Source organism: Stenella coeruleoalba (genome assembly GCF_951394435.1).
Source record: "Stenella coeruleoalba genome assembly, chromosome: 1".
In the NCBI taxonomy this organism is placed as follows: domain Eukaryota; kingdom Metazoa; phylum Chordata; class Mammalia; order Artiodactyla; family Delphinidae; genus Stenella; species Stenella coeruleoalba.
Genome location: NC_137169.1, coordinates 184451125 through 184471594, shown reverse-complemented (window position 1 = coordinate 184471594; position 20470 = coordinate 184451125). Strand labels below are relative to the sequence as shown.

At 39.8% G+C, this 20470-nt stretch overlaps 1 protein-coding gene across 6 annotated transcripts in view; it reads left to right on the top strand.

Annotated features, from left to right (window-relative positions):
- DNM3 (dynamin 3) overlaps positions 1 to 20470 on the top strand; it is a 570555-nt gene that overhangs the window by 219338 nt on the left and 330747 nt on the right. For all 6 annotated transcript variants that reach the window (XM_079939900.1, XM_079939895.1, XM_079939899.1 and 3 more), the window contains exons 10-11: positions 2124 to 2262; positions 18194 to 18280. In XM_079939900.1, the coding sequence (XP_079796026.1) occupies positions 2124 to 2262; positions 18194 to 18280 (226 nt within the window). The remainder of the gene's footprint in view (positions 1 to 2123; positions 2263 to 18193; positions 18281 to 20470) is intronic.

Genomic DNA, 20470 nt, shown 5'->3' with positions numbered 1-20470 from the left:
TTTTGTGGGGGGGGTGGGTCATAAAGTATTTTACTTAATCAAATACAGTAGTTTTACTTGGCTTTTAAAACTCCTTACCAGTTACATTTTCGTTGAATGTAACTGCAAAAGCTCAGTAATCCAGGATTGTAGATTTCTGATTTACATGCATACCAACAGAAGAGACTGGTTGTTACTATTATTCTGGAGTTCATTTGCCTATAAGATGATAAGAAGTGCACAATGTCCTGAGTATAAGACATATTAATGGTGTGATTATTTATGCCCTTAAATACACTTAATTTGAAGAGTTTTGTTCCCAACTGATTCTGTTAGATATTTGAATAATAGAAAGCATCTTTGCCCACTGGGGACCCACCTTATGGTCCTTCTTCATTCTGCTAACACTGAGTGTCAATGATGAGCAAGGGATCCCTCCTTGTGGGGAAAACAAAGATAAAGACAATAACGACTCTCCCTACCAGTGTAGTAACAGGACTAAAATATGTGCTCAGACTACTGTAGTGCAAAGTAGGATGCTGGGATTCAGAGAAGGAAGACCTAGTCAGCGGCAGGACTGGAGGAGGCGAGCTGTAGGAAGTGGTTATTTTTGGTCTGGTCTTTGAAGCACAGGTGGGATTTGGACAGGCTGAAATTGTGGGAAAGGTGAAATGAACATCATACATGAAGGAAAAGACATAAAATATTAGTATGAATATGTTTGTGGAAAGGCAAATGGTCTGATTTGGCTGAAACATAGCATGCATGAAAGGAAGGAGGAAAATAACCTCAAAGGAAGATTAGGGACAGACGGGGGAAAATTTTTAACGTCGGACTAAACAACGTGGATTTTATTCTGTATCCAAAGTGGAGAAATTACAATTACAATATAATATGATTACTACAGTACAATTAGAAATGGAGGTGGGCACAGGGTGCTAAGTAAATAAGAAGGGACATAGAATAAGGCTGCTAAAATGGAAGTGTTAAAGAAATCTCCCAGGGCTTCCCTGGTGGCGCAGTGGTTGAGAGTCCGCCTGCCGATGCAGGGGACACGGGTTCGTGCCCGGGTTCGGGAAGATCCCATGTGCTGCGGAGCGACTGGGCCCGTGAGCCATGGCCGCTGAGCCTGCGCATCGGAGCCTGTGCTCAGCAACGGGAGAGGCCACAACAGTGAGAGGCCCGTGTACTGCAAAAAAAAAAAAAAAAGAGGGAATTCTCCCAAAAGAGGTACCATAAGACTGAGTGTTTCAGGAAGAGAAGGTAACCAAATAAGGGGGAGGGAGGAGGGTCTAGGATGGGGAGGATCAACCACCAACATCTGGAGCCTGCACGTCTTTGGGCGTGGCATATGTCAGGGCTCAGGATCCCTCTTATTGTAGCTTTTCTCCATTGACCTTTTGTTTAAATATGAGTAATCATTTTTTACTTTTTTATGAAACATGCACACATGCATACACATACCTGCTTTCCTGAGCTTCTGTACAGCATGAGAAAAGCATTGTTATGACATCAATTTGAATTAATTCCATCCAAATGAAAAGATACTTGCTACTTTGGTTGTTGTTTGTCATTTTTGTAAATTCACAATTTAGGCATTCTGGGCTCTAAGCTAGTTCCACTTAACTGCCTTCCTTTTCCTTCAGCACCCCAGGACCTCAAACTGGGAACCACTGAGCTCACTATAATACAGCTCTCCTGGAAATAATATGTTGTGCAGTCATGCTACTATTTCAGTGTTCAGAAAGTGAAGATAATTTTCTACTCCATGAAGGAGAAGAGAGGATTGCTTTTGGAATACTTTAGAAATAGAAATGTAAATTTAGGACACCATTTCTGTTGTAGCATTCCTTTGTATTGCTGTGAACCAGTGAGTTGAGACAAATGACAGTTAAATATTGAGGGTCACATTATGAGCCTTGAAAACATTTTGGGAACTGTTTTTAGGTAATGTTAATCATCTATAGAATGTATTAAGGATATTATTACAAATGATACTGTGGATAGAATAAATCACTATGTAACTTTTAAACTAGGCTTTTTGCATGCTTCAAGTAGCATGTCAATTAAAACATTTTTAAAAAGAGTATTGCATATCATTCAATTTAAAATATCTAATGTGCTGCTTTCTTTCTTATGTTCAGGACAGGGTTGTTTACTCCAGACATGGCATTCGAAGCAATAGTCAAAAAACAAATTGTAAAGCTGAAAGGGCCTTCCCTGAAGAGTGTAGATCTGGTAATACAAGAATTAATCAACACTGTCAAGAAGTGTACCAAAAAAGTAAGTTTGAATTATGTAACTTTGCAACCAGTAACTACTTGGTTTACCCATCTTTCCTACCCTGCTACATACCTCTCTTTCCCTGACTCTCCACTTTGTCATAGAAGGTTGTGTGTTTGCTCAAGGGGAAGGATTGTGAAAAGTACTGAATGGGAATTGCTTTCATGATATATGGGCATATTGACTTCTATCACCCCATTCCAAATAGGGTTGTTGTCTTAATCAGGTAAACATCACTTTAGAACAATTAAGTGAATGCCCTAAACCAATTTTTCCTGTGATGCATGGATGGAAGTAATTGTTAGGGGAAAGGAATCAGTGATATTGTTTGTAACAAAAAGGTAATTCTTCTAAATTTTAAATGAATTCCACTTGAACCTGGATGTTCTGGGAAGGGGCACTGTGGTATAGTAGTTAAGAGCCCAGCCTCTGAGGTCCAGTTATCTAGATTCAAATCCTGGCTCTGCTATTTACTTGCTGTCTGACCTTGAGCATCATATTTAATCTTTATATTTTTGTTAATTTCTGTGTAAAATGGAGATGATGATGATGATGATGATAATGATGATGATATCACCTCAGTGAGGATTAAACAAGATGATGCCTGAAACCCATGAGGCAATTAACACATTAAACATAGTAAGTGCTCAGTAAATGGTGGTTAATCTATAAATGGCCATTTTTAGTAGCACCCAATATTCCCTACCTTGTAATATTTATTGTAATATTTATTGATGGAGAGTAGTGGGCAAGAGACTTCCCAATCTGGGGGCTCTTCACTGAGAAACATGGAGGAATTGTGCTGGATTCCATCCATTCCATAGGGACATGAAAGGGGTACCCTGTATTGGAAAATATAAGAAGGGAATTACTGATGGTGTTAGGATACGGTAGGCCTAGCCCTATGGCAGTTACTATTGTTACTTTGATTATTTCTTGAAAGTATAGATACTTCCAATTTTGTTAGTTTTGTTACCCTTCCCTTTCTGTATGGTTACTATGAGTAACATTCCTGAAAAACCAGTGAGAAGAAAGAGAGAATGAGTATGAGTGTTGGTTCCCAGTTACCTTACAGAAAAACTCAGATGAAGGAAAGATATAAGTAGTGAAAGAGGAAAGGAATCTAAATTTAGGAATTCAGGATTGTCAATGCTAAAAGAAAAGGAGTTAGGTGGAACTAGCTTGGGGCCCAGAAGTGGCTCTGGCGCTTCAGATCCCTTCTCTAGACTTCTTACTATTCTTCTACCTTGTTCCTTAAAGTTCTATTTTCTCTCCTCTAAAATAGGAAAACGCCATAGGCATTAAGGGACTGAGGAAAGGGAAAAGAATGCACATGGGGAAGAAAAAAATGTCTTTATGCCAGCTCTTCATTTGGAAACTTGAAGCCATTTAATAATACTTCACATCCCTCCTGTCCTTGCCTATACCTCAAAATACAGTTAGTCTTGTCACCTGTATATTGGCCTCCTCTTAACTGACTTTCTGAACTAACTGAAACTGCATTCTCTATTTAATCACATGGATTGCCGCCCTCAGCACATAGATGTCTTCTTCAGCCAAAAGCTTCTCTTTAGGTTGCCCATGCATTCCTGCTTCCACCAGTTAAGTGGTCTTCTTTCCAATGGCCAGTTGTGCTGTGTTTGTCCTCAAACCTGTTTAGCCAGTTTTCCTTCTCATTTTAATTATGTAGGTTAAGTGAAGAGTAAATAAATTGATCAAATGCAGGAAAGACTTTGAATTTTGTTTCCATAAAAATCCAGCTTTGGAATGACTTAATAAAGGTTAGCTACAAAAGCTTTGCAATTGATTACGTGTAGGTAGGACAAGGCTAAAAGTATATGGGGGGGGCAGTGATAAAAATCTAGATGCGCTCTGCATTCAGATGATTTCCCGAGTGTCTTTATGTTTCCCCTCCACTTTAAAGAAAGCAAAACTGGAAATCACAGATGAAGGATGTGGTTTATGTAAGACAGAAGACGCATAACTCCAATCAGCAGATCCATATGCAGAGAACAGGCCTTGGCCTTACATCAAAAGATTGGCACATGTGTGTACATTTATGTTTTAAGTTATATAAAGTGTTTATGGTATGTATGAATCTTTTTTTTTTTTTTTTTATCACTTCCCATTGTATCCAGCTTACTGGAAAACCAACAGTTGGTGCCGATGGCATGGGACGAGACAGCTTCTTCCTGGACACTTTTTGGCTTTTATTCTTTGCTTTCCACCCTTTGAACCTCCTTTTCCATTAAGCTCTCTAGACCAGTGGTGGTTGTATATTTGTACTGTCTTCTCAAAACATTTTATATGTTGCCTTGAATAAAACCTAGCTTTCTCCCTGAGATTATTGTTTACCCTTCAGCTCCCTTCACTGAAGGATATTTATTGGCCCAAACTCAAAGAATCTTAGGGCCTGGATCAGGCATGACATTTGTGTACTTCTCCATTTGTGGCTTCCAAACATTATTCCTTCACCTTCCTATAAAAAGTCTTCCATTAAGGCCCGGGTGTTACCAGCTCTGCCACCCTTCTCTCTTCTATTCACTGTCACCATCAGGTCCTGGTCACTGCCTTGTATTCATCAAGATATTTAGAACTTGGCTTACATTTTTCTTCTCCATCCTAAATTCACCTTCAACTTGGATGACTTCAGTAGAGGTCATGTCCAACACCCAGCAGCTGCTGCTCTTGGAGATCTTTGACTGCAGTGGTTCTCCATTCATTCCACACTAGCATCACACTCCTTGTGACCTCTTCCAGTCCCTGTCATGGTGGACAAATGTTCTACCAAAAAATTCTTCAGAAATTTAAAACTCTAAATCTAGGGTTTTCAGAGCACTGATTACCCCCTTCTACCCTCTTTTAGCTTTTAAGTCAGTTGGAAAATTAGTAGGAAAGCTTAAAGGAGAATTGAAATTTAGTATCTGCTTTGCTGCTGATAAATCTAGATTGGAAAACATGGCTGGGATTTCCTGCTGAAGTGGGAATCTCCCATTACTTCCTCTTCCAGCCATTAACTTCAGAGTCCACAGTGGCGGAGAGAGTGAGATGTGCACCCAGAAGGAGCACAGCGTTTTTTGGCTAACCTCACACCTACGGGCCTCTACAGTGAGCAGTGATGGAGTGCACCTGCTCCACGAAGCAGAGAGCTGTGAGCCAACACAGGTCAGGGGCTCACAGGTCTTCTTTTGTCTTCTCTTTTTTTTTTTTCTTTCCTGCGAGGTGACGAAAATGACAAGGGCTTCTCCTGTAGTACTTTCTCAAGAGAGTAGAAATGTTGGTGGAAGTTCCTACTTTATGAGTGAGGTGTGAAAGGTGCTGGGGAGGAGGAAGGGAGAGAGCCGTTCTTCTCTATACCTAAATTCTGCCACAGGGTCCAACCCTTCCAGCTCTCTCACTCCTTTACTCTCCCTATAACCAGTCTTTAAACTCAAAGAGACCTTCAGACCTTTGGCTTCTTTTTTTTTTTTTTTTCTTAGCTACCTGTCTCTTCCAGATTTTATTATATTTCCTGACCATTGTATCAGTCTGGGTCCAACCAGAAGAGAGAAACCACACAGCAGTTTGAACAGGGAACAGTTACTATAAAAATTAAGGGCTACCCCAGTGGCACAGTGGTTGAGAATCCACCTGCCAACGCAGGGAACACGGGTTCGATCCCTGGTCCGGGAAGATCCCACATGCCGCAGAGCAACTAAGCTCGTGTGCCACAACTACTGAGCCTGTGCTCTAGAGCCCGTGAGCCACAACTACTGAGCCTGCGTGCCACAACTACTGAAGCCCCCGTGCCTAGAGCCCATGCTCCACAATGAGAGAAGCCACCGCAATGAGAAGTCCACACACGGCAATGAAGAGTAGCCCCCGCTCGCCGCAACTAGAGAAAGCCTGCGTGCAGCAGTGAAGACCCAACATAGCCAAAAATAAATAAATAAATAAAATAAAAATTTTTAAAAATGTATTAACTATAACATGGGCTTAGAGGAATGAGGGATTGGCTAGTAAGAAGTTAAGAGAACAACTGAATATAGAGGTAGAAGCTGTAAGGAGCAGATGCTAAGGTACCACCTTTAGGGGAACATGCAGGAAAGAGGGCCCCTGACAAGGGCTAAGACTGGGACTTCCTTAAAGTGGGCCTGGATGTGGCTCACTGGGTGGCAGAAAAGTTGCCGTAGTGTCATGCTGCAGTGAAATCTGCCCTCTGTGCTGGGAGGGAAAGGGTGTCCATGGGGAGGTGTCTCCTTGGAGACACTCTGCTGCAAACTGTTCAAGGTGGGGACAGTGGCTGCCTTGTACTGCAGTAGCCTGCTTTAGTCTGCCTTTTCCTCCCTCAGTGTCTCTCCAGGCCACGCCTCTCCTGACAAAACTTCACTTGGTGCCAGCCAGCAAAGGAAAACTACTTAGAGGGCCCAGGATTATTTTCACAGAGTGGGCAAGCAGGTTGAATTTGGAGCTGAGAGGCAATAAATTGACAAGCAGTACATTTACCTTTAACTTTCTGATCTGTTACTTTAATTCTTCTTGGATTAACTTTGCCACCTGTTAAAACTCTAAGGCTGGTTGAATTTACTATTTGTGTTTTATCTCCCTTTCCCCCAGGTTGCTGAAGAGCTTGGAGACAACCCTCTATCTGTGTGGATTAGTGCCACATAATATACCCATTGTCTTCAGCATCTCATTAGTTAGTGACTTGCAGTGTTCTCCACCATAGTGATGTTAAACTTTTAACACTCTTTTTAAGATGCTTTGCTCATCACTTTCAGCAATGATTTCACAGAGAGAATAGAGGCCATAAATGGGAACATTAATTTCTAGCCCCCAAACCTATGTGTATTCCCAGCCATGCCCATCCTTCTCTGTCTCTGTTGAAGTATTAATCCTGACCAGGACTGGGCTTCTACTTGTACTCTCACCTACTTAAGGAACTTACTCTCTGGATTCCTCTGTTTCCTGAATCATTGCCTTCTCCGTCACATTTTAAAATAAGTCAATGTATAAATATATTTATGTCTCTCCTGACTTATAAGTAACAAAAACCTGTCTTCTGTCCTATTCCTCTCCTTTTCATCATGGCCACCCTTCTTGGGGAAAAAAGTAGTTTGTGCTTGCTATATCTTTACTGTCTCATCTCCAGTTAATTCCTTAACCCTCTGAAGTTTGGCTTCCACCCACCACTCTATTGAAATAATTATGGTAAAGGTTAACCAGAGACTTGATTGCCAAATTGAAGGGACACTTATTCCCGATATTGAATTCCACTCTCTTTTTGAAGCTGACACCTCTCTTTCTTGGATTCTCCTCCATCTTTCTCATGATTCTTCTGTCTCCTTCAAGAGCTTATCCACATTTGCCTGCCTCTAAACACTGGAGTCCCCCAGAACTTGCTCCTGGTTTCCTTCTCTTCTCTCTCCTTTCTCCCTGGCAGATCATATCTCCCATAGTTCAACTATCACTTAAAACATTGTTGATTCCCAAATCTATACCACCAGCTCAAGCTTCTTAACTGAAACTGTCTACTCTAGTCTACTACAACTACCTTCTCTTCTTACTTAAGGCTCTAAACAGTTTGTTTTTTTTTTCCCCCCCGCAAACTAAATTACTACAGTGACCTCCTAACTGATCTTACTGCTTCTAGACTGGTCATATTCAAATTCATCCTCCTCACTGTTGTCAAAATGGCCCTTCTAAAATACGCACACATATTTTTTGCCTGTTCCCTCAAAATTATTCAGTGGTTCCTTATACCTTAAGAAAGTTCAAATCATTTGTGATTGTGTTTAGTTTTCACCATCTGATCCCTGAATAACTCTCCAGCTACATCTGTTGTCACTTTTTGCTTGCTTCAGCCCTTCTAAGTGATTTGCACTATTCACAAATATTTTTTGTGCCTTTAATATTTGTACATGTGATTTTGTTTGTTTAGAGTCTCCTTAAGATATAGCTCAGTCATCATTTTTCCTGAAGGGCCTCTGTGAGCCCTTTCTTGGTCTCCATCCTCACTCCCTTCTTAGTGCTTTAATTGTAACCCTGTATTTACTTCTATCATAACAATTATGATACTGCACTGCAATTTGTTTGTAATTTATTTGTTTAGGTGAATGCCTCTTCTTGCTGACGATAAGCTCCTTTCAAAAAAGAGCTCTTTTATCTTATCTTTGACACCTAACCCATGACTAATCCTACATGAGACATTCTATAAATACTTATTAATAATTTAGATATTTTAAAGTTATCCTGATGGCAAAGAAATCTGTACTTGGTTTAAAAATAACATTTTAATCACTCCTTTTTAAAAAAAATTTTTATTTTATATTGGAGTATAGTTTCAGGTGTACAGCAAAGTGATTCAGTTATACATATATATGTATCTATTCTTTTTCAAATTCTTTTCCCATTTAGGTTATTGTGGAATATTGAGCAGAGTTTCCTGTGCTATACAGTAGGTCCTTGTTGGTTATCTACTTTAAATATAGTGGTGTGTACATGTCAATCCCAAACTCCCAATCTATCCCTCCCCCCAGTTCTTTTTCTGAGATCTTGAATCATCTTCACTATCATTACTCTGAATTCTTTTTCCAGTAGATTGCCTATCTCCACTTCACATGGTTGTTCTTCTGGGGTTTTATCTTGTTCCTTTATCTGGGACATATTCCTCTGCCGTCTCATTTTGTCTAACTTTCTGTGATTGCAGTTTCTTTTCCACAGGCTGCAAGATGGTAGTTCTTCTTGCTTCTGCTGTCTGCCCTCTGGTGGATGAAGCTGTCTAAGAGGCTTGTGCAGGCTTCCTGATAGGAGGGGCTTGTTCCTGCCCACTGGTGCGTGGAGCTGGGTCTTGTCCCTCTGGTGGGCAGGGCTGTGCTCAGGAAGACTTTAAGCAGCCTGTCTGCTGATGGGTGGGGCTGTGTTCCTGCCCTGTTGGTTGTTTGGCCTGAGGCGTCCCAGCATGGTTGGGAGGGGATAGGTCTTGGGGAGGAAGTGGCAGCCTCCAAGTGGGCTCACACCAATGAGTACTCACCAGAACTGCTGCTGCCGGTGTCTTTGTCCCTGCAGTGAGCCACAGCCACCCTCTACCTCCGTAGGAGACCCTCCAATATTAGCAGGTAGGTCTGGCCCAGTCTCTTATGAGGTCACTGCTTTTTTCCCCTGGGTCCTGGTGCGCATGAGACCTTGTGTGCACCCTCCAAGAGTGGAGTTTCTGTTTGCCCCAGTCCTGTGGAATTCCTGTGATCAAACCCTGCTGGCCTTCAAAGCCAGATTCTCCGGGGGCTCCTCCTCCCATTGCCAGACCCCCAGGCTAGGAAGCCTGACATGGGGCTCAGGACTTTCACTCCTGTGGGAGAACTTCTGTGGTATAATTATTTTCCAGTTTGTGGGTCGCCCACCCAGCGGGTATGGAATTTGATTTTATCGCTATTGTGCCCCTCCTACTGTCTCATTGTGGCTTCTTCTTTGTCTTTGGATGTAGGATATCTTTTTTGGTAGTTTTCAGCTTTTTTCTTTTTTTTTTTGTCAATGGTTGTTCAGTAGTTAGTTGTGTTTTGTTAAGAAGGGGTGAGCTCATGTCCTTCTACTCCACCACCTTGCCACTTCCTCTAGTCACTCCTTTTAAAATGATAAAATTTGGACAGGTTTTCTTTCAAGTATCTATCCTTTTCCTTATTCCTCAATTTGATGTTCTTGATATTTGGCCTTATTATGTCTACCTTCAATTTTTTTTTTACTTTAAAACTGGTCTAATTCAAGTCTTTTGTAAAGCAAAATAATCCTAATTAAAGTTGAGTATGCCAGGACTTAATTATTTGACCCCTTTTGAACACAGCCCATAGATAAAGTGACCATATAATTTATTGTCCAACACAGATTTGAGATTAAAAGGGGGAGCTATCAATACTTTCACTGGAATAGTATGAGTAAACCAAGACTGCGCCAGGCAATCTGAAATGTATATATATATATATATATATATATATATATATATATATATATATATATATAAGAATATGTATATGTGAATATACATATGTGAATATATATATATAAACTTAAAACAATAATTTCACTTACAATTGCTCATGTTGAATTTCTTATGTGTAAAATACTTAACGTTTCTTTTCCTTAAGCCACATAAATAAACATCAGTGAAACACACGGGATTTATGTGTGTTCAGATAACAAGGCACAAAGCTAACCTGGGGGAATGCACTTCTTCTCGCATGTTTTCTCACTGGTCTCTGGGGCACTGGAGGACAAGACAGGGACATTAGAGTTTTATGAGCTATTTGGCTTCACTCCAGGGACATCTCAACTTTGGAATTTTTCTGGTGGGCATCATCTTTCAGCTGCTTTTCTCTACTGCCTCTTCTCCAGTGCTTCATTGCAGGGTCCTGAGCTTTTTTGCAGGAAGCACTGAGAGGAACATCTTGTTTTTTTAACCACAGTTTAGCAACTGTGCCATTTATTGGCCTCTTGGGAAGCCACATTCTTGGATCACCATCATACCAATTAATTGATTTTTTTCCCCCTGCTTAGAAAAAAGAAAAAACGCTTTGCAAGGAAATAAAAAAGATACATTAGTTGGTTATTAGAAATACTGGGAAAGATTTTTCATTAAAAAGTGCTGTTAGAAGAAATGCTGAGTTTTGTGGCATGTTAGGTAAGTAGATATCTGACCCTGAATACACATAACTAAGCAGTGAATCCAAAGACCTTACCGCAGCTTTCAAGGCCCTGCATGATCTTGCTCCTTTTCATTTCTAAACTCCTCCCCATCTCCCTCCCCACAGTCCACTCCAGCTACACTGGTTTCCTTGTTTCTTCACAGGCAAGGAGATGTGGTGCAGGGCCTTTGCATTTCTCATTCTCAGTGTTGGAAATGCTCTGCCTCGAGATGTCTGCATGGGTCACATCCTAGCTTCTTTCAGGTCTTTGCTCAAATGCCACATAATCAGAGTCTTCCTCTGACAGAAAATTATTATTTTCTATCAGCAATTTCACATGCTTCCTTCGAACACACACACACACACACACACACACACACACACACACACACACACACTCATGCCATTCTTCATCTACTTACCAAATTTGTTTTTCTTTGTGGCACATACGACCACATGAATTATACTACATACGTCTTTTATTTTTGCTGTGATTGTTGGACAGTAAAGGGACTTGAAGAATGTAAGCTCCATGAGAGTAGGAACTTGGTTTGTTAAGCTCATTACTCTATTTATAACCCCTGAACATCCAGGTTTTCAATAATAATTATTGAATGAATAATTGAATACATGAATCATGTCTCATTGACTTGGCAGGTGATTTTCCGTTTGGCTAAAGTAGACATTTGAGTAACTTCCATGAAAGCTTGTAGGATGAAAGAGAATAACTACAAAGCATCATGCTCAAATAGGATTTTCTTTTAGGTCTGGATAGATCTGCTCTGGTTTTCACTCTGTACATAAAGATTTGCATTTCATCTCTTCTAATGGCTGGCTGTCCAGTCAAACACTCTGTGCTGTGCTACTCGTACAGCAGATGCCTCATGTAATGGGCCATGGTACTCAGGTTTCAAATCAGGCTGAGTATTAAAGTTTGAATCATTTGTTGGGTTTTATATGAAATTCAGTCCTGGGACTTGACTAAAATTCAAGAGATAGTAATCTCACCTTTTAATCTCACACTTCATTAAAGGATTCATGATCTTTGCAATTAATTCTTAATTTATAATTTACCCTGGCCCCTGCTTTTCCTCTTACTTTCTGCATGATTTTTCTTGTTCCATTTTAACTACTTAATAATGTTTACCAGAGATAAATGTGGAAAGAGTGGTGATGAAAACCTGGTTATTGTCTTCAGGTATTGTTTTGACCCAGCACCAACGCCCTCCTGCCCTCCTGTTTGGATGTTTTCTGATTACTTAATGAGATTATGGCTCTTCTGACTACTTTTCAGCTTTATTTCACTTAAGGTTGGGCTTTTTCTTTTAATTCCTTATCATCTGCTAAATAACACTAGCATTCTCTTCATTTCTTTGTTTAGAAGAAATAATAAGGTCAGATATGTAATGGATAACATATCAACTTACCATATATGTTCTTCCTTCACAGAGCTCACCATTCCTCCCATCATTTGTAGAAAATATTTGAGGTTTGGGATTTGCCCACTTGGAGAAGGAGGACTAACAGTATTTCTTTCTCTCTGACTACTTTACCCAAGGCCACCCGGGTGGGATCTGGCATCCTTCCCCTTTTTACCAACTTCACTTAGATCTTCCTAGACTTCCTATATGCCACTCCTAAAATATAGAATCCTCAATAAAGAATTTTCCAACTTACGCTTGTGAAGTTTCTTGACCTGTTTTACTAGAATTGTTTCTCATTTTTGATCACTTTTGTAAATGTGAATACTTCTGTTTTTCCTTTTTTCATAACAAATGTGTTGTGCCCAAATAAATATTCTCTCATCTCCTGAATAAATCCACCATTATGCTACACACAAATTAAAAATCACTAGGGATTTTAAGGGCAGATTTTTTTTTTTTTTTTTTTCTCTCGGTACGCGGGCCTCTCACTGCTGTGGCCTCTCCCATTGCGGAGCACAGGCTCCAGATGCACAGGCTCAGCGGCCATGGCTCACGGGCCCAGCCGCTCTGCGGCATGTGGGATCTTCCCGGACCGGGGCACGAACTCGTGTCCCCTGCATCGGCAGGCAGACTCCCAACCACGGTGCCACCAGGGAAGCCCTAAGGGCAGATTTTAATTCACATAAATAGAATAAAATTATTGCATGCTTTTATAAGCAGTGAAATCATTATGGCTACTGAGTTTGTAGTGCGTGGCCAACAGTGGTTGGTTTATAGCATTTTGATCAAAATAGAGCCCATATCTTTAGGTCAGCCAAACCATCAACTCAAGTCATGCACATAAAAGAAATTTTATTCTGGTTTTAGTTCATTTTCTCCGTGGTGTTTGCAACGGAACTGTGAACAGATGGTTACCTAAGAACCTGAGTCTTTGCTTAAGGCATTGAACTAGTTACTCTTGAAGGTATAGAATCTTGCCTGGCCTTGTGCCTGTTCCAAGAGATACCTAATAGTATGGCTCTCATGATCGGATTAATCAATGGTTAATACATTTTGTAAGTGTATATTTTTATTGAGTAGAAATGTCTTTCAAGTGATTTTTTTTCCTCTAGGGAAAAATGTGCTCCATGCGTAAAATTAAATTTTTATATTGACGTCCCATCAAAATAATTAAACACTACCCTAAATAATACTTAAAATATTGGATTTTATTAAAACATGCTTTTGTATTTAAAAAAATGATGGTGCTACTTTGTCTCAAAACAAGTATAAAGTTTTCTCTTAGAATTATATACCTAAAGTTTTGATTCCTAAATACAGGTATATTATGACTCCATTTAATCTTCCTTATTATTTAAGAATATTCAACATAATTTTAACATAAGCTATTTAGAAGTAATTTATCATTTAATAGATGTTCAACTTTGTCTGGAATCTTTGCTGTCATTGTTTAAGCATCAAATCTTCTGAGGCCTTCTCAGAGCAGGTTTAGCCACTTACTTCTTTGTGTTTCTCCTTGATTTTTGTTAAATATTTCTCTCGCATAACAATTTATCTGTATAGTCAACCTGCCACTCAAGACTGTGAGGTTTCCAATATCAGGTGCTTTGACATAAACTGAGCTCAGAGCTGGCCTATAGTGGTGCCCAAAGAATGTTTGTTAAATGAATGACTGATGTGAAATAAATTTAAGAATATAAAATTATTATATCCAATAGCAAAGCCTTAATTCCTTGAGCCTGTATAAATCAATTTGCAGAATATTTAAATAATTAATAGAAGAATAAAAATCTAATGATGGTGATTTCTAGGTCAATATTATTTTGGCACACATGATTAAAATTTTGATGACTTTGACAAAAAAATTGTGTTCTTACAATGGTAAGCTTTTAGTTCAACATCCAGAGCAAAAGAGATTGAAAATTATAATGACTTAAGTGGTTGAGAAAACTGATTGCACCTTAAGTAAGAGACGTAGAAGAGAGGCAAGGAATTGAAGTGAGCAATCAGCTAAGTATCTGTTAAAGCTAAGTAGAATGTCATGCAAACTGAGCAGGGACTCTGCTGAATGAGGTAATGAAATGAGTGGCAGAAAGCCTACTCAGAAGTCATTCTGAATGTCAGTAGGACTTTTTTTTTTGCCTTTTTCCTATATGTATTATGAAGAATTGGGACTGGAGCATTACATTTGGGAGCCAGCAATTAAAACCACCATTTTGAGTTTTATACTCCCACAACATTTTTTACACTCCTACAAACCTTTTATTTTTAAGATCAACCAATTAGAAACTGTACTGGCTTAATTACTGCCTTTCAGTAATGCCTAGATCTTTCCTGCTTACTGTCCCCTTCAATATTTCTCTGAGGGCAGTTCTTCTAGTGTATTCTCTTTCCATTTTATCCCACTTAGAATTTAGGCTCATTTACATCCAGTTTTCTCAGTTGTAGATACAAAAATATGGCTCTGGCGGGTTCCTTTCCTGATGAAATTGAGCTTGGAAAGATCAGGAGGTACACACAAAAAAATCAATCCTCCTGCCAAGGGCAGTAGATTGGAGGGTTCTTAGATGTTTCTACTTCATGGGATGCTCTTATCATTTTGGCCTTTCCTTGACTTATTGATGTCTGCATACTAGTCTGTGGTCCTTCAGCTATCAAGTATTTAGTTTCTGAATAAATATTTATATTGCCACTCTTTGGTGTTTTAGAAATAATCTGCTATAATCCATTTTCTAAATGCTATTGCCATCCCCATCCTATTTAGTAGACCGCTATTGCTTGTGTAGTCACTTCTCTGCAGGAGTGTGGTTCTATGTTAGTGTGGCTATCATCAAAAGCAAGTATGCAATGATAGCTTGGGGTGCTCTCTGAGTGCAGAAGAGGAACAATTGCTCTGGTGGCCTAGTGCAGGCTAGTGGTTTGTGCCGGATGTGCCACCTAGTTTTGCATTAGTCAAGAAGAAGGACAAGTATTCATCAGCTATCCCTTCCATACTTAGAGACTTTTTATAGGCCTTACAAAAAATAACTTGCAGTATTCTCAGAGTATAAAACGGCTTCTGGAATGATAGAACTGTCCCCGAAGAATGTTTCCCAAACTCAAAATGGAAGCTTCATTTGTGTCTTGAAGTTATTCATGAAGTAAGCACCTAACTGATCACAGATCTCAGGATTCAGCTAGGAGTCTCAGTAAGGGGGTGATGGTTTGGTGATCTCATGAACAGACACTGGGCTGTGAATTTTGAGGTGACCAAGGCAGCCAGGTTTCTATGCTCTAATGATGTTGTTATAATAAAAGTACTCTAGGACTTCCCTGGTGGCGCAGTGGTTAAGAATCCGCCTGCCAATGCAGGGGACACGGGTTAGAGCCCTGGCCTGGGAGGATCCCACATGCCGTAGAGCAACTAAGCCCGTGCGCCATAACTACGGAGCCTGCACTCTAGAGCCCGCGAGCCACAAGTACTGAGCCCGTGTGCCACAACTACCAAAGCCCGAGCACCTAGGGTCCGTGCTCCGCAACAAGAGAAGCCACTGCAATGAGAAGCCTGTGCACTACAACGAAGAGTAGGCCCCTCTCGCCGCAACTAGAGAAAGCCCGCGCACAGCAACGACGACCCAATGTAGCCAAAAATAAATAAATTTTTTTAAAAAAGTATGTTCGTTGTGGAAAAATTTGGAAAATGCAGACATGTATATAGAAAAAAAGTAAAATTATGCATAAGCCCATCATTCAAAGAGGTTGTTGCCATTAACATTTTGTAGTATTTGTGCAGATTCTTTTCTGTGCACAGACAGCAGACTTACAGCATTAGGTGATTTAACATTTATATGTGATTTGTAATCACAGTGGTTCCATGAAGTAGTGCAGTTTGTTGTCTTGCTAAGACACTGATGTGCATCATGCATGCTATTAAGTAGGTGCGCACAGTGACTCCAATGACCATGGAGCAATCACATCTCAGGGAGGCCTAGCATACAAGTTAGGGGAAATATTATGTGCTACAGTATTACTCAAGAATTTTGGAGTTTTTAAGGTTTTTGGCTATATCCTCAAAGAGTATCAAGTGTATATGGTAGCCTGTGACTATGAGTGTGTGTATATGCTTGTGTGTAATCACATTTTATATTTAGTAGCCTGATTTTCTTCACCCAGTGTCATAGACACTTTAGCATGTTATTAGATATTATTTATAAATTAGATAGTATTATATCAAATATTAGCTATTATTTGGAATGGCTTATTACATCCCATTAGTGGACCTACCTTAATTTATTTAACATCATTGGATACTTAGGTGGCTTATAGAGTTATGTCTATTTGTCTTATTGTTGATATTACAAGAAACGCTGTGATGAATTTCCTTATTATTTTAGCTCAGAATTCCATGAAGTAATTAGACTGACGTGTGTGTGTCTTTAAAATTTTTGAAACATATTGCCAAATTGCTTAACAGAAAGATTATTCTCATTGACGTCCCTTCTGCAAGTTTAAACTGTGCTAGTCTCAGTACACCTTCACCTGCATTAAGTCTTATAAAAATGATTATAGTAACTTGACAACATAGTAGTTACTATCTTTCTTTGTATTACTCTGTGCAGTTTACTATCTCTTATTGACCATTAAATTTCTTTTTAAATTAAATCACGTTTTTTGCCTGTTTTTATGTGAGATATTAGTGTTAATCTTATTAATTTGCAAGTGCTTTTTATAATAAATGGAATTCATCTTTGCCTGTCATAAACCATGAATTTGCCCACTTTTTTCCCTTTCTATTGCTGCCATCCCTGTCCAAGTCCCCTTATTTTCCATCTGAATTGCTTCAGAAGCCAAAATTCCTAACAGGTCTACAAGGATCAAGCCCCTGTTTACCATTCTAGCTTTGCCTAAAGACCATCCCCTTGCTCTCTGCACTGACCTTCCTTTACTTCCTTGACCACTCATTGTCCCTGTCCTCTCCTGTGCTTGGCAAGCTCCATTCTCCCCACAACCGACTTTACCCGACTAAGCCCCGTTTTTAGGTTAGGCTTCCTTGAACATCCTTGTATTGATAGCATCCTTTTCTTTTCTTCCTTACACTGAAAACAACTATAATTCATTCATTTCTGCAAACTAAATTTTGGACAATTACCTGCATAATTGAGATGGGATAAGTGATTGACATGCATTATTTCTACAGTTTTGCCAAAAATATGTATATAAAAACACATCTGTTAGGGTAGAATTTTAAAAAAATGGTCTCTGTGGTTCATGGAATGTGAACCATCCTCAAAGAGTAATGGACAAGACCAGGAGCTCTGGAGTCTGAGGGCTTGGGTAGGAATCCTGGACCCACCGATTTTGAACTGTGTAGTCTGGGGCAAGTTACTTAACCTCTCTGCACTTTGCTTTCCTCCTCTGTAAAATGGGGTTAATAATCGGATCTGTCTTTTATGATTGTTGTGAATTTCGAATGAGGTAATTCATGTGGTGCTTAGCACACAACCTGGAACATGGTAAGCACTCTATAAATGTTAGTCATTTTCCTCTTTTTCATCCTCATTTCTGTCTTCGTCATCTTTGAACTTTATTAAGTGCTAACTCTGTACAGCATAGAGCTAGATGGTATCTGGGTTTCTGTTTTCTTTGCAGGGAATTTCTCTGCCTGTTTTGAAGTGCTTCTTCTCAGATAACATAGTAACTTCTGATTGTAGTTTGTGCAGTCTTTTCTGTCACTCTGCCATTCTTCTTTAGGATATTTCATTTCTGCTTCCAGAATGGTAATGCATGTCTTCTGGAATACAACATAACTTATTTGTTTTCTTTTTTGGCAGTATATATTTGAGTATTAACACTCAGATCTGTTTTTCTTGACAGCTGGCAAACTTCCCCAGACTCTGCGAGGAAACGGAAAGGATTGTTGCTAACCACATTCGTGAGCGAGAAGGGAAGACAAAGGACCAGGTGAGGAGAGGCCTTCCCTGGTGGGCAGGGTCCTTGTGGGAAGTGGAAGACCTCTCCAGGATTGTTTGGTCTCCAACAGTTGGCGTATCCCTGAATGGAAAAAAAAAAGAGCTGAGAACACCACCACATATGTTTATTTTTACTTATTTATGAATTTTATACATGTGTTGCTATACTAACATCTTGCGTATGTTAAAAATATAAACATATATAAAGACCTTAGAAGGATAACATTTAAAAAGCAGTAATAGGAGTTCCATTATTTTTTTCAACACTTCATGAATCATCATGTGTACCCTTAGCATGTACACACCCCACTTTGAAAACCACTAATCTGGAAACATATCACATATTTTCTTTAAGATCGGGCCCACAGATGGGCACCAGGATATTCATAAATTGCTGAAGTGTTTTGCAAAATGTTTAGTGTTTTTATTTTTTTTCTTGAGGAGAATGGATAAAGCTATTCATCAGCTTATCCATGGAACCTATGACTAAAAAAATAAAAACATTTAAGAACAGCTCTTTTAAGCATTTCTAACTATTTTGTAAATACACATGGTTTGTAAGGAGTGGCTTTGAAATTGTCTTCGAATCTTGGCTAACTACGAATGAACAATTATTTTCAAGTGAGGATAATTCATTGAAAAAAGTTAAGGACTACGTGAAAATAATTCAAGCTTCTTAAATTTAGGTGGATGTTTTCTTAGTTACTTATAAAACATTATAATGGGAAACACAAAGGTTTTCAGATGCTCTTCAGTTACAGGACACAGCTGTGAGTGTGACAGCATGGAGAGGACACTGGACTGAAGCCATGTGTTCACCACAGAGTAACAGCATGTTCTTGAGCAAATCACTTCTCAGGACTGTTTTTTCCTCATGTACAATGTTGAAATGTTGGTCTATATGATCTCTGAAGTCCTCTATAAGTTAGAATTCCAAGATTTTGTGGTTCTTAGGTGAATTGGAAAGAAGGAGAGAAAGAACTGGGGAAAAGGAGGAAGGCAGAATAGGAGAGAGAGAGGTAGAGACAAACCACAGGGAGAGAGACACATGCAACATGTGTTAGAGGGTGCTGTAGGGTTGGGGTGGGCGTGGAAGGAGAAAGCGAAGAGACAGAGGGATGGAGGCCTGGCAGGTTGGGATATTTGTGAGTGACTCTGGTAACAACCTGCTGCTCTCTGCTCGAGCTTTGGGATTCATTGCTGCTACTTTTTATCATCGCGTGGTTTTTTTTTGCGGTACACGGGCCTCTCACTGTTGTGGCCTCTCCCATTGCTGAGCACAGGCTCCGGACACGCAGGCTCAGCGGCCGTGGCTCACGGGCCCAGCCACTCCGCGGCATGTGGGATCTTCCCGGACCGGGGCATGAACCCGTGTCCCCTGCATCAGCAGGCAGACTCTCAACCACTGCGCCACCAGGGAAGCCCTATCATCGCGTTTTGAAAGTCAACTCACGATTATTCATAGTTTTCACTTATTTCGCAACTTTCTCACTCTTGGAGTAGTCACAATAGCCAAAAGTGGAGAAAATAGGCTTTGTGACTTAGTAGAGATAAACAAATCAGTGTTAACTCATGAGCCAGTGAAGTCAAGCCTGGGTCCAGGTATACAACCCGAGACCAGAAGTTCCCCCACACACCTAATGTCATGGCTCCTGCTGGACCAAGAAAACGAGTTCTGTTATCAACTGTACTCCTGACCTTAAGTAACTAAGATAACCATTTTAATTTGTGTCTTTATTCTATGAAGTTCAAATGATAATACATTCTACTTAACTCTTAGGGATCCTGTGTAAAAACAGTATTGAGGAAAAAGTTGTACAGTTCTTATCTTAATTATCTTTGTGTTCATATCTAAATCAGTTAACTTCTTCATGTTTCATAGTTTTTGTTTTACTGAAATGACACACTCACATTTTTCATTGTCATTAAGATTGTGGGCTCCAGGGACTTCCTGGTGGTCCAGTGGTAAAGAATCCGCCTTCCAATGCAGGGGACGTGGGTTCCACGCACCGTAATGAAAGATCCCACGTGCCTCAATGAAGATCCCATGTGCTGCAACTAAGACCCGATGCAGCCAAAAAAATAAGGAAAAAAATTATTAAAAAAAAAAAAAAGAAAAAAAATTGTGGGTTCTGGGTTCAGACTGCCTGAGTTCGAATCCAAGCTCTATCATTTGCTTTCT